The sequence below is a fragment of the Streptopelia decaocto genome, assembly GCF_964273445.1.
Source record: "Streptopelia decaocto genome assembly, chromosome: 1".
In the NCBI taxonomy this organism is placed as follows: domain Eukaryota; kingdom Metazoa; phylum Chordata; class Aves; order Columbiformes; family Columbidae; genus Streptopelia; species Streptopelia decaocto.
Window position 1 is genome coordinate 191104479 of NC_138663.1, and position 26408 is coordinate 191130886.

The following is a 26408-nucleotide window of genomic DNA, read 5'->3' on the forward strand; positions in this document are numbered from 1 at the left end:
TATTTCCCCCCTCCAAGGTTTCACCCAACTGTAAGTCTGCTCAAGCTGCCTGTCACCCTTTGTTTTCCCCATGAAAACTTACCTCCTTCTTCTCTTATTAGGGTTCATGGTATTTTTCAGAATTTCAAGTTTCATATAATAGTTTGATTTTGAATATTTGTCAAGTCTGTGTTTCTTTCCCTTTTTACTACGCTGTAGTGCCTGATCAAAGCCTCATCCTAGCTTGCTTTTGTGACTGGGATCATCCCCACTGAAGCATTCCCTGTTACCAGAATGTGCCACATTAAACACACAGAGCCAGCAAAGGATTTCTTGCCCAGTCGATATACACCAGCCTCTAATCAAAACTGGATTTTGGAAGCAATTACATGATGGTTTACAAAGCTGCCGTCCTGCTGCTGCCCAAACACACGCCGCAGAGTGACACCTGCATTGAAGAGAAAAGAAAGAGGGAAATCCATCAATCTGTGAAACATTAGTTGAGCGAACAAGCAAAATACCTTTTGCCTGCTCAGGTATTGACCTGTTCGGGGCAGCAGTAGGCATGCCAAGTTTCCATGCAAGCGTTCAACAGAATTGACCTGATAACCTGGTGAAGGCAGATCTACATTCAAAAAAAGTAAAATCAACCTAGATGATTTTTCTAGTTTGTAGAAGCTTCTGAATCTAATCATAACTTGTTCATAAGAAGCTAGAAATACCTTACTTCTAAAAGGTGAGAAAATAGAAAGCAAACCATTATTTGGAAAAGTTTTCAAAGCTAAAGTAACATGCAGCCTACTCACCTCCTCACTGTGGCACCTCAACTGTAGCGATGGGCTATAAAGATTAAATTCCTGAGGCTGAGTAAAAGAGTATTAAGTAATAAACCTCATAGCAGGAGTCAAATGGGTTAGAAGGATCATGTAAATATTGAAGTTCAACAAAATCGAAAATGTGAATAACCTGGAAATAAAAGGTGACGCAGGGCTTGAGAGGTCCACCTGCAAGGCTCGGCATTGTGGTGGCAGTATGTATTATAAATGGCAGCCTTCTGCCACCTGGGGGAAGCTGCACTCTCCAACAGGGCGACTGGAATCCTGATAGGACTCTCTTAATTTTACATTTCTTTTAATTCCTTTGGTTTGAGAGTTAATTCATAGATTTCCCCCACCCACCAAGTAAAGAAGTGTCACCTGTGTAGAAAATGAAACTGCCACGATCATCTATTTCTACCTACTACATGCAACATTCAACCAATATAAAAATATATATGTTACAAACTCAAGTTGATTTTAGACTACAGAAATACCAGCATATAAATATCCAACACTGAGTACAGAAGAAATGATCCCAAGCTGAACTAAAACATGTTGTCCCATTCACAGTCAGAAGCCTTGTGCTCTGCATCCCCTCGTTTCTCCCCACACATCTCCTCCCCCCTCATCACTTCCATGCTCCTCCTCTTCAGCAACCTACCTGTCTGGTGGGGTGGAGATGGCACCTTACAGCTGGGATGAAGCTCCACTAGCACGGTGCCAGCAGGTACCCGCTGCCTCCAGGCCCAACTCCTGATTTTCATGAGAAGTTGTACAAATCTACTACTACGGTACTTTAACCGACCATCAGTGTCTGGAGATATCAGCCATGGCACTGGAAGGTACTTAATGACAGGGAGGAGGGAAACAGTCTGACAGCACAATTCCAGTGATCAGTCCAAAACCTGCATAATTTATTGATGGAAATTTCTGTGCATAGCCAGTTCTTCGTTCTTATAAACTGTAACAAGAATTTTACGGAAGGAAACTTTTATGGAGCATAAGGCATTTACATTCTAAAGCGCAGATGGATTTTTCTAAACAGTTACTCTTAATTTTTCACTAAGAACCTACGAGGTGCTTCTTTCTTATCTCCTGTTTAGACATGCCAGGTATTAGAACCAATAACATGCAAGAGCTGGCAAAACTAACTCTGGATTATTTCTACTATTAACATCAGTAGCAGACTGGGAAAAAGAAATTACCACTGATGTCAAAGAAGTAAAAAAAGCCCACTAAGCCTGTATTCCTTATTTTTCATTTTAAAAGTGATGCTCAAAAGTAATGGAGGTTCAAAGTGCAGTTATGTTATGAATGTGTAGATGGAGGGGGTATAGCTGGATTTGGATTTCCTGTGGTGAGGAAGGTGCATAAACTCTATCCAACTCCACCTCAGTCCAACCTCCTCCCTCCCAAACCACCAGAAGGCAGTAAATACATGTGGTAGTACCAAGCTGGCCAGCTTGTCAGGAACAGGGACAATTGTGAGTGTAAAGAAAGTTTTGAGGTGCTGGACCAAGAAGAGGCTCGTGAAGCAAGCGGTCTAAGGCACAGCGCTACCCGACCTCCTGCTGCATTCATTGCAAGGAGAACAGCAAAGGAAAGAACAAGTTACTTCAGGTAAAAGACAGAGGTCACGTAAGTAAGTTTACACCATAGCTGTACAACCAGGTACAAACTAGTAGAGAATCGCATCCTACATATGTGACTTCAGCCTTTCTCTGGTACATATTTTTCTTTCCTGACAAAATAATCCAGACGTGATTTCATTCCATGGTGTTTCAGTACAGGACAGCTTCTTAGCCTGTCTTGCAGGAAACCAAGCCACACCTTCAGGGTATTTGTATTTTGCACTCTAATTATATTACATTTCTTTGCATTTGAAAAAAAAATAATCAAAAATGTATACAATGCTGATCCTTGAAAATCATGGCCAAATTCAACCACCCAAGTAATATTCTGGCAATATAATGATTTCATATCCCATTTTGACTTTAGTTTTGTACTTCAGCATGTGATTATGTTATTACACAGTCACTTTTTCACTTAGGCTAAATTAAAACATAACTGTTGCCTTAATGTAAAAAGAAACAGAACACAGATACGCAGGAGGCTCAGGCTGCTTTTGAATTGACTAAGCCATCCCCAGTGCTGTCACGTCTCTGCACGACCCAGGTTTGTACAGCACACTGTAAAGAGTTCCAGACAAATCCATAACACAAAACCTCCCTTCACCAACACCGCAATCCAGAGATCAGGGCCCTAACTTCACAAAGAATAATTTTGCATTATATAAATTCTAAGAGAAACAATTCTACGTATTAGACAATGATGTTTTTGCTTCTCCTAAAACACAGGAGAACAACAGGAAATCATCTTTCAAATAGGCAAATATGTATTCCAAGGATCACAGCATTATTGTTTTATTGTCTGCACAATGATAAGTTGCACATATGGACAAAGAGTACACATTTAGAATTAGTTTCACAAATTAATACATTACAAGAGAGTCCAGTGGTTTAACATATTAACTATTAAAAAAAAGCAATAACAAAGGAATATAAACACTACTGTTTTGGCTGCAGCCCAAGGAAAGTTTAAAAGAAAGGTTGAAATAAAAATAAAATGTAAGCTTTATTTTTCCAGGACATAAAAAAACCCACATTTTATCCCTTCCTAAGAGACTGCTCACAAAGATGCAATAACATACAAGTACAAAAGTGAAGAATTCCGTGCTCAGTTTCCCTTAATTATGTCAGATCAAGTGACAAACTGAACATTTGTCAAAGAACAAATCACAGCTGAATGCAGACATCACTTCCAAAACATACAAAATGATAATAACACTTTAACAATAGAAAGCAAATGACCTGGTACTAGAAAAATCTTATGCACTGTAACTGTTTTAGAAAAAAGGTGCTTTTGTGAAAATGATTGTGAATATTCATTTGATGCTTGTTATATACAAAACATCTTCTACATCAAAAGCAACTCGGCTCCAAAATTTCATGTTCACATTTCAACCTGTATCTTTATTTGCAAAGATTCAACCAATCTATTCTTTATCTCGCATAAGACAGTACCTCCTTAAGATGTTCTCCCAGCTCTTTCTACTGCATTCTGACTTGGAGATGCAGCACAAGCAGCTGTGATGTAATATGCAAAATTCAAAAACTACTGTTGCAACAGCTTTAACCTTCAAATGATATAATTTTCCTCCTCCATTCTTTAGCAGCAACTTATCATACCATACCTCATGTTGAAAGCAGATACACAACTGCTTTTAAGTCAATGCTAGTAGCTCCGATGAGAAGCCAGTGAACCGGCTCCAATTAGTAACAGCTACCTTGGGTTTTCATTAGAGCAGCATATCCCATCTCCTCCAATTGCAGGGAAAAGCTCAACCAACGCCCCACTATTCAGCTCGGGGAAAAAAACAAAACCAAACTGTCTGGGAACATTACATGTCTGTGTCAAAATCTCAGATGACTCTTTAGAGTTGGCTGCTAAATGGGTTAAGAAAAAGATTAAAAAAAAGCAGCTACTAGCCACTATTTACCAAACTTTATGAAATAGTAAATGTCGTATTTCAGCTGGTCTTAAACAATAAAACAGAAGAAGCAATGATGACGTAGCCTGGGATCCACTATTTGAAACTCCTAGGAACATCAAGATAAGGGACCGCAGGGCAACACAGAGAAACAGCACACACACAAAGGAAAGGAGACCTGTCTACGGGGCAAGGTTTGCACATCTGTATTTTATACATATATATATACACATACATACACACAGATGTGTGCACTGTACTGTATATATTTACATCCATATACACAAAAACACCCTGAAGTAGATTTAAAGGCCATATCCAGGAACAGAAGATATGAACTCTAGTATTTGTACTAGAATATATTTTATCTGTACAAAAAACAAATACGCATATATTCATATGGTATAAAGCTTATTAACAAAAAATATTCTGCTACTAACATTAGGTTAAATAGATGGGTTTACAAGATTCTTTAATAATAATGCAGTATAGAACATTTCTAAAACTAGGGCCAAAAATAAAAATACATAAACGGGTTTCTATTCACAAGAAAATAGCTGTTCAATATGATTTCGTTTTGTATTTCAGACTAGGGAAAAGTAGCAAAATTTTTATAAATCTCTTGGGATGCAATTGAAGTAATGCATCAATCTAGAAAAATAAATTTTTCAGATGAACAAAGTCGATTCACTTCCCCTTCCCTAAGGGTTGCCTATCTTTTCCCCCGCTTGTTTCCAGCTGGAGGTTTCTTCAGCTGAAGAAGTTGCCCTCCTGTCCCAAAGCCTGCAGATGCAGGATTAGACACCCCGAACGTCAGGCCAGCTGATGCTGTGATGCCGGGATTGCTGAAGTTAAACCCAGATGTAGTCGAGCTGCCAAAGCCTTATGAGGGAGGGAAAAACATTTTAAAACAGAAGTTATATCAGGATTGCAAGTTTGTTCTCCTTGGAGTTATGAACACCAACCACTTTATTACCAGTATTTCTAGTACTTTATACTAACATCTATCTACAACAGTATGCCACACTGCTAATGCGTTTGGACTTGCTACAGCAACTTGGATATTACAGCCCTAACACAGTCTACTTCAGTGATTGTAAACAATGATATCTTAAATCACAAGTCTATTATACCATTATCCATACAACAGTAGTATCCAAAAGTCCCACTGAAATTGTACAATAGAAGGACCATAACTTCTCAGGTTCTCAGTGTAAATATGTAATGGGTGCACAGGGTGTGAGAAAGGCAGAGGTACAAGTGGAGCACAACTCACTGCAGGTAAACAGCACAGCTGGAGTGGGAGCCCCCAGCCTTGTGCCCCCCTGACGAGGCCACCTTTGCTTGTCTTTATAGCATCTGTGGCACAGACCGTGCCTTAAATGAGAGGCAGAAAAGGCTCAAATCACCGCCGAATTATTGGTATTTAAAAATACACTTTCTGACTTAAACCAAAAAGCAGCACTGAAAACAAAGCTCTGGAAAAACTGAATGACTAGGTGAGCAAATTGTGTTATTTTAACTCCTCCATCTGCTTTTATGAAGGTAAACAAATTGAACATTTGGTTCTGCTATAAAACAAGAACCTTTGAAGAAAACCTGCCTATAGTTTTCAGCAACACCAATTCATTTTACTTTCTTCTGAGAATTTATATCAGTTATGCACAAACAACTTGGATAATACTTGAAACGTAGAGAATGCTAGAAATCTCTCAAATATTAGTTAATAAGAAGCAGAACTTCACTCTGCTTTTTCTTTTCTCAAGGAACCAAATAAGGTAACCATTCACACAAATTAAGTATAACATGAGCAAGATTTTAATAAATAGTTTCATCCAAGTTGCACATGGAAACCTGTGAACAATTAAAATATTAAGAAAAAATGGGACCGATTAACAAGCAAAAAGGGTATATTCTGAACACAGAGTACTTCAAGTTTTGTTAGTTGTCAAGCTGACAGTTAAAGCAATTATTTGGTTATGTCAGTATCTCCAACTCAATGCCTAAATATCTTTAAAGCGCAGAAATAACAAGCCAACTGGTTGCCTCAGCAGAAGCCCAAAGTGGCTCTCACATGCCTGATGTCTTCTGTTCTCTCACTTGTTATTGATGCTTTGGATCAAGAACTAGTTCAAAACACAACATGAAACTCTTCCTTTTGTAATGTCTGGACCTGGGTTATACAGCACATCACCTGGTCAGGAAAAACCCCCATTATCTACATTCCAGTAACTGCAGTCCTTCGAGTTTTATGGACTAATTTGTCTGTCATCCTAGGATGTAAGGGGGTGGAATAGATGCAACTATTCCTCCATTTCCCTGCTAACTCTGAATCCCAAGTAAGACTTTTAGAAGAATAAGCTTGATCTTCATCAGGGAGTCTCATGTATGGAAAAAAAGAATAACCAAAACTGTTCTTCCTAAGTTACCTTTTGACTTCAAGTATGTATCTGAGATAACAGGTAAGTATGGCCTCCTACAGAAAACATCATGAATGCCGTTCATTATAAAGCTGTATGTGATCTATAGTGTCCGGAGTTCATTAGGCAAGAGGACAGTGTTCATGAACTGCCTCTATCTGGCTGCCTCTAGATGCAGGGATTATTTTGAGGCGTGCAGGGAAGGCAGTGTGAGCTTTACTTGAGTAATGTTAAAATAAGAAAGATGCATAAACTGTGTGATGAGAAGATTGAGAACATGCCTGTTAGTTTAGATATAGCCTGGAGTATAATAGCTATTATGTTAGAAGTGTCATTTAGAGTGGGCACAAAAGCATGGAAAGGCAGAAGCGAAACTCATTTAAATGGTTTTGTGATGTCATGGCAGCATAACAAGGCCATGGTATGAAGTTCTTTTCTTAAAAGTAAAGCAAACTCTAAAGCAGAATACTCAAATGAAAACACTTAAGGAAAAATCCTTGAACAAAGTATACATTCAGTCTTATTCCCCTTGCAAAGAAAGAGATCAGTACTGGAATAGCTCAGTTCTAGAGGGAGCAGTCACAAAGTCTTGAACCATAGCTACAGTGTGATCAATGATTTCTTTGCTGAAATTAGTATTAATTAGGTGTAAACAATTATTTTCAGGAAGTAAATGACAACCTGCCCTTCAAGGGCATAGATTTAGCATGTTTCCAAAGGACCTCAGAGTACAGTTTATTCATTGGGCTTTTGCATCTCTGCTTCAGTCAGCCCTTTAGAGAGGTGAGCCAAACATGAGATACACACCTCCCCTACCAGCACTTATTTTAACGCTACAGGGATATGCAGCAGCTCAGCAGATATCAAAGGCAACCTGTTCCCTCCCTCAACCCTCACACTACAGTAGTGCTCTAAATCAAAGAGGATTTCCAGCACAACTTAGATACAGAGGCTATACAACGTCAGTCAAAAAGCTGCACGTAGTTACACATGGATTATATTCAGGTCTATTTTTCAGCCATATTAGTATGTCCACCCATGATTCTACTTGATTGTCTCTTAACCCATGTATTGAGGCTGCTATTCTTCAATTAAAACAAGTCTTCAAAACAAATTCTCAACTCAGCTCTTCAAAGCATATGTAGCATCTCAGTTTTCACAAAAATAGTGTGTGTGTACAGCCCCCCTTAACTTCATAAATTCAGTGCTAATTTTTTTCCTTTTCTCATCACTTTGGGAGTGATGCTTTTTAAAACATCCAACCCAATTCGGCCTTTTCAGTTGCCATCAAATGAGTAAGAATAGGAATTAATTGTAACTTGATTTAGAGTCAGCTTTCCACAGTGTCTGTCTGTGTTTCAGAGGGAAGCCTGGGCAACTTGTTCCATGTTGCAATTGTGTCCATGAAAGAAATGGAGAGCAGTCTGTAGTTGCTCTGCTTCTCATCTACTGTCACACTGGACAAAACAAACTGCTCCTGGACTAAGCCAAATTTACTATTAGAAGACACTCAAATACTTTCAGAAGACACAGAATTTTCTCTTCAAACACACAAACTTAAGTTGAGAAGAGCAGTAGTACTACTAGAAACATTTTCAAGTCTTTTAAAGCAATTACATCTAGCTCATAACTTATAAACACTTGACAAGCAATTTAGTGATCTACAATTTTCATTCTAAAATAAGAACAAACTGATGGAATACATGTGGAGAAGACCTGAGGTACTATCTAAGCAGCCTAGAAGGACAGGGTGATGGAATACTTACTAGACATTAGTCTGGGAAAATATTTAAGTGCTCACATCTGAACACAAGCAGTAAGGATGGTATATCCCATATTCAGCCCATTTTCCTAGTTTTTTCAAAATAAAACTATTTAGAAACAAGATACAACTATCACACGGTGTTATGAACCAGAATATTGTTTCAGAATCCTGTAAGCGTTATCTAAGAAACAAGACACATTGAAATTTAAAAAACCCTATAACCTGGCCGGCCTCGGGCATAACTCAAGCCCACTCATACACCCACAACAAAATTAAACTAAAGATCATAAACAACCCAGAAGCTATTACGGCATAGGATTTTGAATATAAGAGTTAATATGCTTCTGGGCTACCAAATTTTTATGGAGGTTTCTATTCTATAATCCTAGGCTAGAGCAGGATTTTCATGACCACTTTATAAGCACAAAATTCCTAGTTACCACTTTTTATAGCTAAGACTTTTGAGATAATTGAAAACAATCTTCATTTTATTGGGTTCAACTCCCTCACTGCTAAAGAGATCAGGGGCACTGCCACCATGACACAGCCTGGTTTGAAGAACAGAGCAAAATTGTCCCTGCACACCATCACCATAGCTAAGACAGACTTGATATTTACTTTGGTTTGATACTTCATTAATATTGGATGACTAACCCATATAACTAGTTTTCTAACTATATTTTTAAATATACTAAAACCTAAATTAGATACTTTGTAACTTAGCACTTTGAAATGCTGCAATACTATTTTCAGTCCGTAAATGACAGGCTACAAGACTGGTGCTACAGGCAGGGTTTTGGATTCTTTGCTAACAGCTGGTTTTATAAGACACCAGTCCAGACAGTGACCTGTGGGAAAGGTATGTATTGAGTACTGTCCAGGGGTGGACAAGGAGCGAGTTGAGAGGGGCTGGTTGTGTCAGTAACAGAATACCAAGCAGAATTGCAACCCTGGACTTCAGCAGGGCAAACTTTGGTCTTTTCAAAGAATTGCTAGGGGAGATCCCGTGGACAAGGATACTTGAAGGTAAAGGGGCCCAAGATGGTTAGCATTCAGAGACTGCTTCTACCAAGCTCAAGATCAGAGCATCCCGACAGGTAGGAAGTCAAGGAAGGGAGCCAGGAGACCTGCGTGGCTAAACAGGGAACTGCTGGGCAAGCTCAAGTGGAAGAGAATTTACAGATCAAGGAAGGAGGGGCTGGCCACTTGGGAAGAATATAAGGCTGTTGTCAGAGGATGTAGGGAGGCAACTAGGAAAGCTAAGGCCTCCTTAGAATTAAACCTGGCGAGAGGGGTCAAGGACAACAGAAAGAGCTTTTTCAAATCCGTGGCAGATAAAACTAACACCAGAGGCAATGTAGGCCCACAGATGAATGGGGTGGGTGCCCTGGTGACAGAAGATACAGAGAAGGCAGAGTTACTGAATGCTGCCTTGTCTCTGTCTATTCTGCCAGAGGCTGTCCTGAGGAGCCCTGTACTGCTGAGGCCCCAGAGGAAGTCAGGATATTGGAAGAGTCTGCCTTGGTTGATGAGGACTGGGATAGGGGGCAATTAAGCAATCTGGGCACCTATAAATCCATGGGTCCAGATGGGATGCAGCCACAGGTGCTGAGGGAGCTGGCTGAAGTTATTGCTAGGCCTCTCTCCATCATATTTGCTAAGTCATGGGGAATGGGAGAGGTGCCTGAGGACTGGAGGAAAGCAAATGTCACTCCAGTCTTCAAAAAGGGCAAGGAGGAGGACCCAGGGTCAGCCTCACCTCCATCCCTGGAAAGGTGATGGAACAACTTATCCTTGGTGCCATCTCAAGGCATATCAGGGATAAGAGGATCATTAGGGGCAGTCAACATGGTTTCGCCAAGGGGAAGTCATGCTTCACCAACTTCATAGCCTTTTATGAGGACATAACGAGGTGGATAGATGATGGCAGAGTGGTGGATGTGGTCTACCTTGACTTCAGTAAAGCATGTGACACAGTCTCCCACAGCATCCTTGCTGCTAAACCGAGGAAGTGTGGTCTGGACAATCAGGTAGTGAGGTGGACTGCAAACTGGCTGAAGGAAAGAAGCCAGAGAGTCATGGCCAATGGGGCAGAGTCTAGTTGGAGGCCAGTATCTAGTGGAGTGCTTCAGGGGTCAGTACTGGGGCCAGTATTGAATTCAATATATTCATCAATGACTTGGATGAGGGAATAGAGTGCAATGTCAGCAAGTTTGCTGATGACACCAAGCTGGGAGGAGTGGCTGACACGCCAGAAGGCTGTGCTGCCACCCAGCGAGACCTGGACAGGCTGGAGAGTTGGGCGGGGAAAAATCTAATGAAATATAACAAGGGAAAGTGTAGAGTACTGCATCTGGGTAGGAACAACCCCAGGTTCCAGTATAGGTTGGGGAGCGACCTGTTAGAGAGCAGTGTAGGGGAAAGGGACCTGGGGGTCCTGGTGGACAGCAGGATGACCGTGAGCCAGCACTGTGCCCTTGTGGCCAGGAAGGCCAATGGCATCCTGGGGTGTATTAGAAGGAGGGTGGTTAGTAGGTCAAGAGAGGTTCTCCTTCCTCTCTACTCTGCCCTGGTGAGACCACACCTGGAATAATGTGTCCAGTTCTGGGCCTCTCAGTTCAAGAACGACAGGGAACTGCTGGAGAGAGTCCATCGCAGGGCAACAAAGATGATTAAGGGAGTGGAGCATCTCCCTTATGAAGAAAGGCTGAGGGAGCTGGGTCTCTTTAGCTTGGAGAAGAGGAGACTGAGGGGTGACCTCATTAATGCTTGCAAATAAGTAAAGGGTGAGTGTCACAAGGATGGAGCCAGGCTCTTCTTGGTGACAACCAATGACAGGACAAGAGGCAATAGGTACAAACTGGAACACAGCAGGTTCCACTTAAGTATGAGAAGAAACTTCTTCACAGTGAGGGTGACAGAACACTGGAACAGGCTGCCCAGGGTGGGGTGTGGAGTCTCCTCCTCTGGAGACATTCAAAACCCACCTGGACACATTCCTGTGTAACCTTATCTACGTGTTCCTGCTCCAGCAGGGGGATTGGACTAGATGATCTTCCGAGGTCCCTTCCAATCCCTAACATTCTTTGATTCTGTGATTTATATAAAGACTAATCATCAGTAATGTAATACACACTCAGGAAAAATAATCTACAAGATAAATATGTAAACAGTGTAAGTTTTCACGTTTCTGATATTAAAAACTAACGAAGAAAAAAAGGTTGATGCTTAGACACCGCATATTGCAAAATCAGAGATGTTCTATCAAGAATTTACTAGACTGTTACACATTCATGAATGTTTCACAGCCAGTTTAGTGAGCTATTTCCACCTTATAATATAATTCAAAGCTTACGGTATTTTACAGGCCTAATTTGACAGCATAATCCAACACTAACCAAGGAAAAAAAGCTAAACAAAATGCATGGCAACTAACACAAGGCTGGTTCAAGCTAATGTACTGGGCACTTACTAACATATACCAGTCACTTGCTATGTTTCTAACAACAGCAGTTAGAAAACAAATCAAAACATTTTGCTTTTAAAAAATAAATATGGTATCAGAAGTCAATCCCAGGAGACATTATATGCTTTCAATCTGTCATTGAGGAAAGACTGTTAGACAGACTATAGTAAGCTGGGATCAAGCTGGAACACAAAAGGTTCCACTTAAATTTGAGGAAAAATTTCTTCTCAGTAAGGGTGACAGAGCACTGGAACAGGCTGCCCAGGGAGGTTGTGGAGTCTCCTTCTCTGGAGACATTCAAAACCCGCCTGGACATGTTCCTGTGCGACCTCACCTAGGTGTTCCTGCTCCAGCAGGGGGATTGGACTAGATGATCTTTTGAGGTCCCTTCCAATCCCAAACATACTGTGATACTGTGAAGCTATTTGACTCAAAAATAAACTCCTATTTAAAAAGTAAGTGGAGATGCAACCTACAGAATTGACTTGAGATTTCAGACGTCTAAGTTAAGGAGCAATTACATTTGTATTTTCATTTCCTCGTCACCAACAAAACTGAAACAAAGTGAAACAAGTACCAAGTAGTTTAATTGACACATGTTTTCAAAGTAGTTAACACAATGAATTATGGATATATACAGAGAAACAATACCTACAACTTACTATTCAAATAGAAAGAATATTCTATTCAATAGAAAGAATCAGCAGATAAACAGTTTTTTCTGGTCTCTGAAAAATAATTTTAACTTTACTTGTAAATACAGGAAGTCAAATTACTGGTATATTTGTCAGAAACTTATACACTAATTTCAATAGCTTGGTAGCTGTATAGCCTGTGCATTCAAGTAGTAACTGCATTTCTGTGCCTCAGACTGCATCTTATCCAATCTGATGCATCTGATCTGATTCCATCAAATGGAATACATTAATGCTCACTCAATACTGTCCACCTAGGAGACCTTCAACAGAACCTAAATGCTTCTCTGAAAATCTGTATTTAGCAAGTAAATAGTAACTTTAATGGCTATATACACATGCAACTTTAAGTACATTTGTTTCAGCAACTTACTTAGACTGAGTGTAGCAGTTTGATTATAACACTTTTGCCTTAACATAAACTTGAATTCAAGAAAAACAAACCAACCTGCACTTAGACTTCCTGATGGTTTACTTGTGGTTCCAAACCCAAATGATGATGCTCCTGTGGCACTGCTTCCAAAGGCAGAGCTACTTCCAAATCCTAGAAGAATAATAGTAAAGACATACAACAAAAAATTACAGACACAGCAATTAAAGACACATAGGTTTTGGGCAAATATTCTAAAAGTAAAACATAATTCTAAGCATTATTTGGTAAAAAAATATTCCAAACATCATTGCCTCAAGACTATTTTATTCTCAATGCAGTATTAAGAAAACCGCAAACAGGGGAGGATTGGAGAAAAATAATTCCTTCAAAATACATAAAGGAAAAACTACAAAAACAGGTGAAGTAAACTATCAGCTTACAAATTTGCTATTGAATTGCTGTTAAATTGACAAGAAAATGGTAACAAAATGGGCCAAAACTAAGAAAACAAGTGATATGACTTTTCTAACAGAAAGCTGCAATCTTCATCCACAACTCTAAAAGAAAAATTTTCTATGCTTAAAACAGTAAATTTTTTTTGGAGTTTACATCTGGCTTATTTTAGAGTTGGGTCCTGGTCCGCTTATTTGGGATCAGCTTTATCTAATAAACCACAAAACGGCTTAAACTTAATTTCACAATATTTAACAGGAAAAATTATCATATAAAGGGCAGGCATAAACATGTAGTTGTAATAAAAATAATTCAGTTAATTTTGTAATTGGTATTCATAATTTGATAATATAAATACTTTAAGATTTCAAATTGGGTTAATATGAGATTACTTCAAAGGAAAAGCTGATAGTTGCAGTTTGATACAAAGGTCAGACAAAAGAAACAGTAAGAAAAATACATTCACTGTTTTCCGTTGTCTCAAGAGTTTGTTGTTTGGTTTTTTTTTTTAAAAAAAAAGAGCAGTATTTACATTTGAGGTAATTATGCCCTCATCTTGAGTCTCAAGTGTCAGGAAAAATACTTGTATTTTACTGCAAATTGAGCCTTTAGAGAAATAATTTTTAGATTTTAAAACTAGTAATGACTGAAGACACTATCTGAAGCAGCCTTCTCTAATCTTCTGCAATTTCAAAATCAAGTAAGTTTTAAGGGTATATAATGCAATTATCATTTGAATGTAGGATAGTTTATTTAAATGATATACTCTTTTGTCCTAGTTTGAAACGAATTACCAATGGTCAGGCAAGGTGTCTCCAAATATTTAATCAAGCATAGGATCTACATGCTACGTATGTTAAATACTTAAATGCAAAAGCCTCAATGTTTATCACCAGCAAAATTCATTGAATATTTATCATGGAAAGAGAGCAAAATTCCCCAATTAAAATGATGTTTCAAGAGTATACATTAAAAATTGTCCTGTTCAAAAAAAAAAAAAAACCCCAAACCAACACACACCAAAAAAAACCCACCACACCGCACAAAAAACCCACCAACCACCAAAACCACAACAACAAAAACCAAACCCCAACAACCCTAAGATAAAAAAATCTTAAGTATTCATTCTGCTAATTTGTTTCCAAGAGCACACCTGCAGGATATATTGCACATATTCCTTTATTCCTCTACACTTGCTTCTATCAGATACTGTTCTTGATTTGTCGAAAGATGAACATTTTGCAAATTAATACAGAATAGATGAAACACAAGCAAATGCCTTCCCTAAACAGAGAACTAGGAAAAAAAAATATACAAGGCCTCTAAGTCAAAAGTAGAAGTAGCTGTCCATCAATTTAAAAGAAAATGTTCTCTAATTTGCATTGGCAAGATTGGTGAACATATGTAAACAATCTTTAGTCTACAACCTCTTTGGTTGAAAAGGAAGAATTTTATTGTCGTTTTTGTTTTTCTCTCCCCTCGCCCCTCAAGGCATTTAAAACATTGTAGGAGCTCACTATTCTCAGGTTATTTTTCCTGTTTAGAGGTACAGACTCTCTTTTATCTAAACACCTTAAAAACTGATTAGAAGGGACATTGATAGACTTAAATTATCCTATTGAAATGATCCTAAGGTAAACTGATGTAAGATCCAAGTACATCTTTCTAATACCAAGTGATGTTTTATTATTTTAAATACATTACAAAACAGATTCCCATGTTCGGCTCATAAAGAGACAAAATGTAGGGATGCAGACTGAGGCTGCAGAGAGGAAAGGATGTAACAAGAAAACCACAACACATCATGTTTGTGCTCAGTAGATGTAACAATTTTCTTTGCATATTTTGTACAAAAGCTGCAGAGAACACCAGTGTCCTTTGACTTACACTGTAGGAACCCCTGACCTTTATAGACAGGAAATTTACACACAGATTAGATTCTACTAATCACTTAGATTCTACTTGTAGTTCTACTACTGAGAATTCATTACATTTAAATGAAAAGGTCTACATGAATTTCATGGGGTTTTTTTATTACCACCTACTGTTTCAGAGTTACGTGTCCTCTTGGAATATATTCCCCACCAGCACTATTAACATTTTAATAAGTTATTTTTCCCTCATTTTCAAATGTTGATTTTTTCAGCTTGAGGAGGGATTTTTTTTCCACCTCAGCACTGAGGGACAGAGTGATCGCTAAAGCAAATATGTTTCAGCAAGCAGGATCCCAAAACTCTAGTAATTTTTAGCATTTACTCTTATCTTCAGCCAAGCAGAAAAGGGTCTCTACAGTTAACAGCTGTACATCCAGGTGAAAAAAATTCAGCTGCAGCATGATCCAATCTCTCAGGTGTCTAACTTTCATAGATGTAAAGTGAAGTTGTAGTTACAAGAGGATGTACTTGATGTGCTTCCCTAGCTTTAAGAACAGAACTTATATGCGGTTACTTCATCTTGGGTTTATGCTACAATGGCTTCTTAGCCTTAGCAACTCCTTCTGCAAGGCATGAAGAAGTTTGGAAAGCGCAGACTGCCAAATTGTAAGGTCTCTCCCTGAAACAGATCATCCTCTTAGTGGAGTTAAAGGTTTGCAAGAGATTCAGATGTGCGGTATAATAATTCAATGAAAGATTAGAAAAGTTAAAGTGTACCTCCAAGGCTTGAAGAACCTAAGCCACTTGATTGCAAGCCAGTGCCAATACCTGAGCCGAATGGCGTTCCAAAACTAACTCCCAGAGATGGCTGTGGCCCTGGTATAAAAAAAATGAGAACAAACTTGCCTTACTCTTTCATAGTAAAGAAGTCCTTTATTTATTTATTTATTCAAATATTTGATAATGTGAACATCATTGCTTTCAACAAATCCCATTCAGATCCCAAACTTCACCTCATCAGAATTCCTCACTTAACTGTATCACTGTCTGCCTCTACATCCACCTGGTAAAAGTCTAAGCAAGCACCAATTGTGATAAGGTGAAACGAGTCAAAGCTAAAAAACCCATGACAATAATAACATCATTTAGTATTTTTAAAAGTTAGCCAGTCTCACCTTAAACTTCAAAACATTAATTAAGACCTTGAGAGAACTCATAGGTAACAACATTTTGCCACCTGTATTAATAGATCAGAATAAGGGAAAACCTTCAAATTAAAAATATAAGAACTGACATTAATGTAACTAAAACTATATTACTAAAAGTTAACTTAATAAATAAGAACCTTCAAAACTACTCGAATATTACATCCAAATTTAAACAGAACACTAAGATAAAAAACAAGACAATGACTTTATTTTATTAAATTTATTGTTCATTTTTAAGCAAGTCAATTACACAGTAACATGACAATTCAATTATTTTCCACACAAGTGATAACTGAGTTCTGTTAAGCTCTGCTACATAACACCATTCAATCAAGTAAACTAGTCAAAACACCTGTTTAAAACATTTACAAAAGGCACAGTTCTGTGTACCTTAATGAAGTAGATACATTCAAAATTTCAGAGTCAGTTTGTCCCATAATTAAAAAAAATGACAGTACTTTCCCTGCATATTCACAGTAAGATGCAGGACTGTCAAAAAACATTTTCAGTCTGCCAAGATGAAATTTACAGCCTCGGTTCCTTTTTTTATTTGTTTTTTTTAAAGCATTGGGGAATAAAGAGTCAACTTCCTAGCCCATTACTAACACATTTTAAAGTAATTAATTCTGATAAATAATAATATTTTGACAGCTTTCACAGTACAATCTTATATTCCTGTCTTTTTCAAACAGTTTTCAGTGCACTAGTTAAAAAGTTTAACCATTGAAAATACAGTGCCAAACTCTTAATCCACAGACATTCACACCTTTCTTCAAGATAGCCTTCTCCTCCTTTGAACACACTTTATGTAATGTATCTGTCAAAGTGATGATTTATTCAAATATTACTATAAAGCTCAGATTATTTCAGTCTTTTTCCTAAACCACTATCACATTCGGGTTTAGTTTCATTCAAAATTTCTTCCTTCATACTGCAAAGTTTCCTGTTACTAATATTTATCTAGGGTTTTAAAATGTCAATATTTCAAGCTTTTAAAATCATTTCAGTATTTGAAGATTTCAATGGGAAATAATTTTGAATCAAGTGAAAGGCACTGTATATTGAAAAGTAACATTTTTGCTAGGAACACAAAATCTTATGTGATCCAAGCTAAATGACATCTGTATACTCAAAATAGTGTTAAACTAAATTTTAAGGGCAATGAAAGTTGTTAGCTTTCAGTCTCTGCTTAGCAGGGAGTAGTTTTGAAACTCAAGCTATTTTTTTCAACTAAAAAAAAGTATATCAGATTTTGTAATGACAAATTTTCACACAGATTTCAGACTTCTTTACATCCAGTTTAAATACTGATACACCTACCTAGCAGCTCTTGAAAAATAAGAAAAAAATGTTATTAGAAACAAAAAAACCTTACACAAGTCACTTAGTCATCTAATAAACTAAAAGAAGAACGCCAAAACACATATCCAGTTCCTTCTCAAGTGCACAGGTTCTGTCTCAGTAGGAGGCACTGTTAGTGGAAGAAATTAAAACAACCCTACAGTCCTCCAGGCCAAGCTTTTTTCCCAATGCAACATGCTTTTTAGAGCCAGTAAAAAACATTATTCTAAAACACCTTACATTATATAAACAGGATCTTATGCCTTAGGCTAACAAGCTTTTCATTGAGCAACGGCATATGATATTTGTTGATTTTGTACCATAACGTTCTGAAGGCATCATTGCTATTTATAGTTCTTGTAAGTAAACATAATTATAGTTTTGTAAGTAAACATAATTTTCCATAGCAAAAAACTAGTAATAAAGATTCTTCAGGGCCAAAAGTACTAGCAAAAAATTGGCACTTCTGGCTATTATAGGTACATGACAAATTCATTACAACAAATATTTTAACATTTTAAAACTTGACACATTTGCCCCATAGAGCATTTCAGTTTAATGAATGGGACCCACTACAGAGTCCAGGCAGGTCAGCCAGATTCCCTGAAGTGACATACTGCAATTTTTAAAATTGCAGTTGGTCCTAACAGTGAACAAATTTAGTGTCACAGCTTCGATCTGATTCTGACAAAGTAATACACTGACTAATTTTAACCAAGGTTAATATCAAATTATACAATAAAATTTTTAAGTGCTACAAAGATTTTAGTATCCTTTTCCATGAGCACTTCAATCTCATACAGAGCCAAGCCAAAATATAACAGTGTGCTAATAGCTTGATAATGATTTGACTGACTCTGCACTTCATCAGTTAAGGAAAGAGTAACTAAGTTGTTAAGGGGGGTATTTCATTCATTTTTAGAGGAGGAAAGGTGAGTTTGAAGAAAAGCATTTTGTTAAGATAACTTAGTCTTACCAGAAAAACATCAGTTTCAGCCTGCTGCATTTACAGCTCTTAGTTCACTGGGCTTTAATTTAGTTTAAAATCTTTTACTTCAGTCCCATCAGTAACAGTAGGTAGACTAGCCACCATCATTTTAACTTCCATGCCATTAGAGATTGCTCAGGGAAGGTGCAGGCGAGGCAGCAGTTACACCTCTAGCTGCTACTGCACAAAAGCACAACCAGCCTCGCTGTGACCAGTGAAGCTGCGCTCAGAGTAAAAGCGCTGAACTAGGGAGAAAGGTGGTGTGCAGACAAGACTTAAGCATAATTTTAATAATTCTTGCTTCAAAAAAAAAGCACAAAAATTGCGCTTCAGTGTGCATGCCATGTTCCTGGTGTCCTGATTATCTGTCCCAGGAAACCAGTGAAGCACATCTTTGCTCCCTTTCTTCCATATGGCCAGTATCTGCTGGCTTTATTTGTTTCAAGAGAAGCCAGACACATCTTGGCATACAGAGAGAACATAAATAGGGTGCATATCTACACCCAGGAACTGGGGAAACACTCCCTGATCCCACAGCTTAGATGTAGCTACTTTGACTTCTGAACACAACATCAAAATAAATTATCTTTTTCAAAGAAAGTACAGTAACTAACTAATCTTATGAAATAGACTTAATCATGTAAACATTTTTTTTTTTTTTAAAAGAAGCTAACCATCCTGATCCCTCAATACTAGAGTACCATATATTATATTTCACTCAATAACTTTAAAGCCCAGATTAATTTTCTTGTTTTATTCTTATCTTCAAGAACAGCAACATCACATCAGGTATTACAAAGACACTCCCCTCTCCCTACTTCATATACACCTCATTGACCACCAAGACATGGGTCTTTTCTCTCATAACCTTCTACCATCCCTCATCTATCCCACTCTTCATGATCTACATCTTGCAAAGAAATGTGTGATTTTAACTTCTAGCAGATAGTTTATCCAATTCATAGTAATATAACACAGAGTTAAAACATGCAAACATTTGCAGTTTTACTGCATCAAATGACCATCTGAAAACTCAAACACGGAAAAGGAAATTAAGAGACAGAAGTCTTTAAACATCTGAAGATTCCTGAAAAATCAAAATAGAGTCCCCTCCTTTTTCACTCTAAGACAAAAAGTGGCAGCCTTAATTTGAAGCTAAGAAATCTCAGAAAAGTTGTTGGAAAAAGGTCAAGCATTGAAATCAGTAATTTAGGAAAGGTGTGACATTTTCCTCTCCAGCAAAAAGTGTTTTAAGATTCTAAGATATCTGTGGAATAGTTCAGGCCCGACTAATCCTGGTTTTGAGCTAGAAAAGAAGATAACTTCAAGTTCCATTTAACTGTATTTTCTAGAGTTTTAAGTATTCTTGCAGTGCCACTCAAAACATCAATCCACATCTATTTATCCAAGTCCTCAAGCGAGTTGCATGGAGGGTAACAATATTACAACCGAATAAGTAGTAAACAAATTGTTGTTTACTTTTGTTGGCATGTTTGACATAAGTTAATGGCTTTGTTCCATCTGCATCACTCTTAGAGTTGGCACATTTTTGGCTTTTGAAATACTCTGCCAAAACAACCAACTGAAACAACACCCACCCCAAACCAATCTACACACACTTCCCTTTGCTCTTTTCACTACAAAATACCTGAAGGTATAAAGGCACCTTACCTCAGGTGTGTTGATACAGGTCAATTCTGCCTCTCCCCCCACTTCACTCCTACTCCTAAGAGAATATTCACAAAGTCATGCCATAAGTGGCATCAATTTACTGAAGTTATTCAAATCTGGACTACGAAGATAAAGTTCAAATCCCTCAACCCAATTCATGAAAATACAGGTATAACTTTAAATGCGACATCCCAAGTATATGACTTTCATATACAAGTAATCCTGTAAAGATCATGGAGACTACTTAAAAAAAACATGAGACAAGGAGAAAGATGGAAAGAGAACTACTTTGTCAGCATTAAGCTGCACAACCCACACTTGTATTTGTATTAAAAATTCCAAAGTGTGACTTTATCTCACGTTTTCTGTTTAAAACTAGACTCTTTTTCAGATGTCACTTCAACAGAATTTCCATGGATTAACAAAGCAGAAACAAGAAGACTGTGGTCTGTGATGGAAGTTTAGAATATAAATATTTCATATAGACTTAATTTTTTTTGTTGTGTTAAAAATGTTTTCAAATATTTGTCTTTTAAACTCATCTCCTTGCTGTTTACAAGGGCCAGGACTGGAAGTTCATTATATTTTCCATCTATGGAGAAGGCAAGGACAACTTAATAATTTGCCAAACTTAGGGTGGTTGCTGCATGGGTTTCTAATTAAAACCATTCAAAATATGACTGGTGCTATAAGACAAGAGAAGGGAAAGGTGCTAATACGACTTTCAGTACACCTATGATAAATAACATTTTAGAAAATAAATGGTAGAACTATGCTTTTCATAATTTGCTGACAAAGACACATAGCCATGTTGAAGTTAAATTCAATTTCTCTCATTTCTGTTAAATGATTAAATATTAACTCAGTCCTCTACACTCAGGAATCCCTCTCCGAGAAGCGTTGGCTAGTATAACAATGTCAACTAAGATGCCTTAAATTATTTCCTTTGCCATATGTATCCATTCTTCATTAGCAGTGGATCATGCATTTCTGTTTTGGCTTTCCTCTTACATACATGCACACACAGAACCCCTGATCCACTCCTTCCAATATTTACTCGCAACAGCAGAGTTGCTAGCTAAAACTGCTCCAACATCACTCTGACAAAGGAGTTGGCTATAAAATAATAAACCAGGCATCCGTCTTCCTATTCTACTGATGTTTGCTCCGCTATCCTTCCTGTTCTACAGCATTTTTCATTTTACAGTTCCAAAGTGCTATATAAAAATGCATTATTATTTTAGCATAAGAAAAAGGTAATATGCATTTAGATATTGTCTCCTCACTGATTTGAGATAACTTACTATTACCATACAATTCTGGAAAGAGGCTATACTATATATATTCAGAGATGTAGAGTGAAGACTCACATTCCAAGGGGTAAATTAGAACAATACAGTAAATGTCACTAATACAAGTAAATTCACAAGATTAAGTATCTGTTGTATAATTATTGCTAAGTCTACCCTGCATTTTTCTATTGGCTATGTATCAGTAACTTTGCTCATCACAATGTTCAGATTTAGTCTAACACAAAGGAAGACTTCATAGAAAATTTTACACAAATTGACTATTGTTGTAACACTAATAATCTATAACTTGAATGCACTCAGACCTGTAGCAGGCTGTTGCTGCTGAGTTAGTGTTGCAGCCATCGCAACGGCTGCTGCATTTGGTATGTTGCTGAAAGGGGTCGGTCCAGTGGTAACACGTGGCGCGCTCTGCCACTTCTTCGCTTCTGCTCGTCTCGCCTCAAACACATCCATGGCATCCCCCAGAAAGGTTTTCCTGTAGCCAAGGTATTGGTCTTTGAGCATCTGCAGGGAGTAGGGAGAAGCCACTTTAGTTCAGCATATTTGACATCAAACCTTAACTTAGTAAGGGAAGAGACAGTTATATATAACAATTCCTTAAAAAAAAAAAAAAAAAAAAAACAAACAAGAAACAAAAACCAAAAATAAACAAACCACAACACCCCACTCAAAACAAAACCCAAACAAACAACAGTAACAAACAAAAAAAGCCCCCAGTCTGAAAGGATCTAGTCAGACTATGAATTGGAGGGGACTGTTTTGCATCAGCTACAGCCAGAACAGGTTCCTTAGCTAAATTCTGCAAAGCAGTCAAGTGTAAAAGACTAACATACTGAATGGTATCAAAATCTTTTGAACTTAGTGTAAATCAGCACAATTCTGGTACTATCACTGTACTAGCCCACCTAAGAGGCAAAATACAGCCACATCACTAGCTTGTAACATAAAATAACATACTGTTTGGTGCTACCCTTTCTGCATGGAGTCTGCTTTTGCTCCCTTATCACCTTCACCTGTACTTCTCTCCTTCCTTTCACTCTTGCATTTCTTTTTTAGCACAAAGCTAAAGAAGATACCAGAATTTTAGAATTCGCTCTTGTTTCTGATGCATTTCACCAAGAATGTAATGCAGTACAAATGCAACAGATAATTCCACTAATGAGCAGCCCTAGTCTGCTGTGTTGTGTCCCTCCTCCCTATCCCTATGCTCCATCCCTCCTGAAAAGCTCACATTCTGTGCCAAGCCCTGGTTTGGCCTGTTCAGCCTGAGCCGTTTCTATCTGTCACAGATGTGGGAACTATGGATGTCTTAGGTAACATAAAAAGAATAAATGGCTTCAATAAAGAACTGATGGAATTATTTCTATCCTCTAACAATGATTCTTTAAACATAATAGATTTATTAAAACCACAGAACAGTACATTCAATTGAATTTTATTGAAGACAGACCATGTCTTGTGTTCCTGGCTAAGGATACACTTGTTTCCAAGAAGAGGAGCTAACAGTCCAAACATTCTGACTCAGGATTTGAACAGCTGCAATCCTATACCAATCAGCAACAACAGGAAACACACAGAAAGAACGACCTCATCATCACATCAGGAGTGCTGTCCTTGGCAAGATAAGACGTTTGTCAAACTCTGAGATTTAATATTATGTCATAATGACTGCCACAGGAGCTAACAGAAATGTAGAGACATTGTAGAGCTGATCTGAATGGTTTAACGACATTCTCCACCTGAATCGTGCGCAAGCACATTTTACTCTTCACTAAAAAATGTATCCATCTATATGTTCATACATGATACAAATATATTCAGCAAATGCAAAGATGTTTCAAGTCACATTTCTCTGCAACTTCAGACCTTTGAATCAAAGCCTATGTACAAACCAGAAAGCCAACTTTTGACAAAGGAATGTACTGTGGTCACAGCTCTGCCTTCACAAACCATATCACAACCAAGTATGACAGAGACAGCACTTCAACTGCTCTCCTCTCACAGCATCTCCTGGCTGATAAACCAAACCAGATGGTCAGAAGGACAAATCCACTTAAGCAGTACATGCATTTTTCTGATTTTTAAGCTTTAGTTACAATTGTCTTCCAAAATATAAGCCCTCATGTCTACCCACTTGATTAAATTTCAAAAAAAAAAATCCCCCAAAGATACGACAATCCTTAAACCAACTTCTTAGTTTCAAGCAGTAGAATACTTCTTAAGCTGAAATAAAGTCTTTGCTGTGCAGTCACACTGACAAGGCACTGAAGGTACTATTGCTTATAACTGCATGCGAATCCAGCTCTTCATACTGAAGAACAACAAAAACATACCATCACAAAGACCACCGCATGACCTGAGGCTACACTCAGATCTCAGAAGAGCCCAGGACACATGTGAGATCCTTTGTATGTATTTCTGCCAAAATTATGGAGGAGTTGATATATTCTACATCTGGTACCAAAACCGAGTTAGCTAAGAGCAGCACAAATATCTGATTGCAGGTACGTGTAAAACCAGTGAATTACCATGCTGACAGAAGCAATGCAATGCAAGGAATCCAGTTCACACAATATCCTTGGTATTCCTGAACTTTACTCAGGAAAAGTAAAAAACTTTCAGATGTTTATAGAACTAGCAATACTGTGCAGAAGCAGCTTTGAGAAGGAAACAAGAAGAATATTTATCAGAGCTATTCCCATTAAGGAAGTCACTTAGCAGAAACAATCCCAAACATTTGTACTCTTCTCTAAGGTGTCTTTTTCTGTTTGTTTTGTAACCAAGGGTTCTGATGATCTCAAGAAAAATTATGGATTGTAGAACATTGACATTTTATCAATATGTCCAGAACCATGAATGGGAAACTCAAGCCAGAGTCCATGATGGAGAAAACAAGCCTAACTAGGATCTTTGGTACACTAGCATTTTTTCACAGTAGGTTTTCTTTCACTATTTGACTTTCCATGAAAACCAGGTTGAAAAAAATTAAGCCGGAACACAATTTTGCCTAAAATTCTTTGGCATGTTGAAAAAGTTTATGTATGAATATCAACTTTTTTTCTGTTACCTATTTGAGTAAGAGGAGATTTAGATCCTCTTTTCTTGAGATCAAGAGGTCATTGGGCAAAACGCAAAAGACACAAACATGAACTCAAAGACAGACATTTCAAAAATCGATCAAAAATTATAAGGGGAAAAGAGTTTAATGGAAAACATTTTGTAACCTAAATGACTACGGTCAGCTATCATCAATTTAATTAAATAATTCAAATTACATTTTAGATGAGAAAAAGTTACTTTTTTAATCAAAGCACCTCTGCAGGACAGTTTGAAAATTTTTAAAAGCAGTTAGTTTAACAGGGGAAAAAAAAACCCAAAACTAAACACCTGCAGATGTGTTTTCAAAAAGCAACTCTTTGTAGTTCTTTCACTAAATACACAGGAACGTATCCAAACAACATACCTTTACATTTTCATGTATTGATTGAAGTTGTGCAGCTAAAGCTACAAATGTTTGATAGATTTTCTGCATAGCCATTGACAAATCTGTAAGAGGCACATACAATATTGGTGAGTGACAATCTTACTACCAGAAGAGATTTAGTGTCTATACCACAGCAAGAAGCCCAGCCAACACCCATACAGCACAAAGCACAAGAACAATTGCATGAGAACAAGTTAATGTCTGTAAGAAACACAGAATTTGAGAGCAACTGGGTGAAAAGTTTACTGAAAGTACACTTTTATCTTTTTTTTTTTTTAATATGGCAATTCGATTCCTATGATTCTATCATTTAGCAAAGCTAAAAAAGATTATTTAACCTAACTTCATCTAATTACACAGGAGCATTTAACCTCATTTTTTAAAAACCAATATTGTTAAAATGGATTTTCTCGCATTTGTATTTATCTTCTGGTCTTTCTGACTTTAAGCTCAGTTAAGCATTCAGTTGACTTTGTCAAAGAAAGAGCAGTAGAATGGAAGCTTTACTTACTTTTCAAAGACAATTAACAAGCATCACAGGATCTCTTATTCTAGCTCTACTCACAAGTGTATCATAAACAGAAACACAATGGGGAGCTTCTTGACTACAGAAAAGTCCTAAACCTAGGTTATCCTACTGCCCACACAGATATGAAGGAGTTTTCAGTGCACTGATCCAACTAATGTAAAACTTTAGGATTAAAGGGGAAATCTCAAAGGCTTTGGCAAAACAAGGCATCTGCTGACAAAAAACGCTTTTCAGAAAAGTGGTGAATTGATCTTCCACTGTGAAAACATCAGCTTCTGCATTTCTTCTGTAGGACCCATGCATAACCTACTGACATGTACATAGTAGCTACCAAGTTCTTAAAGATCTGTAGGTGTAGCAATGATTCTTGAACTGAAAAGTTCTGTCTCTTCCATAAAGGAATTTCTCCATTACAACCTGCATTTCTTTCTGAAAAAGAAAAGCTGGGGATAAATCTCATGCCGACCTACAGGGTTTTGGA

General features: G+C 37.6%; 1 protein-coding gene across 3 annotated transcripts in view; it reads right to left on the bottom strand.

Annotated features, from left to right (window-relative positions):
- Positions 1–3204: 3204 nt before the first annotated feature.
- The window catches only part of NUP58 (nucleoporin 58), a 39813-nt gene continuing 16609 nt past the window's right edge, over positions 3205–26408 (bottom strand). For all 3 annotated transcript variants that reach the window (XM_082069336.1, XM_082069335.1, XM_082069334.1), the window contains exons 12-16: positions 25378–25460; positions 22217–22418; positions 16171–16269; positions 13142–13237; positions 3205–5229 (exon numbers count right to left, since the gene is read on the bottom strand). In XM_082069336.1, coding sequence (XP_081925462.1) covers positions 5060–5229; positions 13142–13237; positions 16171–16269; positions 22217–22418; positions 25378–25460 — 650 coding nt within the window. In that variant the 3' untranslated portion in view covers positions 3205–5059. The remainder of the gene's footprint in view (positions 5230–13141; positions 13238–16170; positions 16270–22216; positions 22419–25377; positions 25461–26408) is intronic.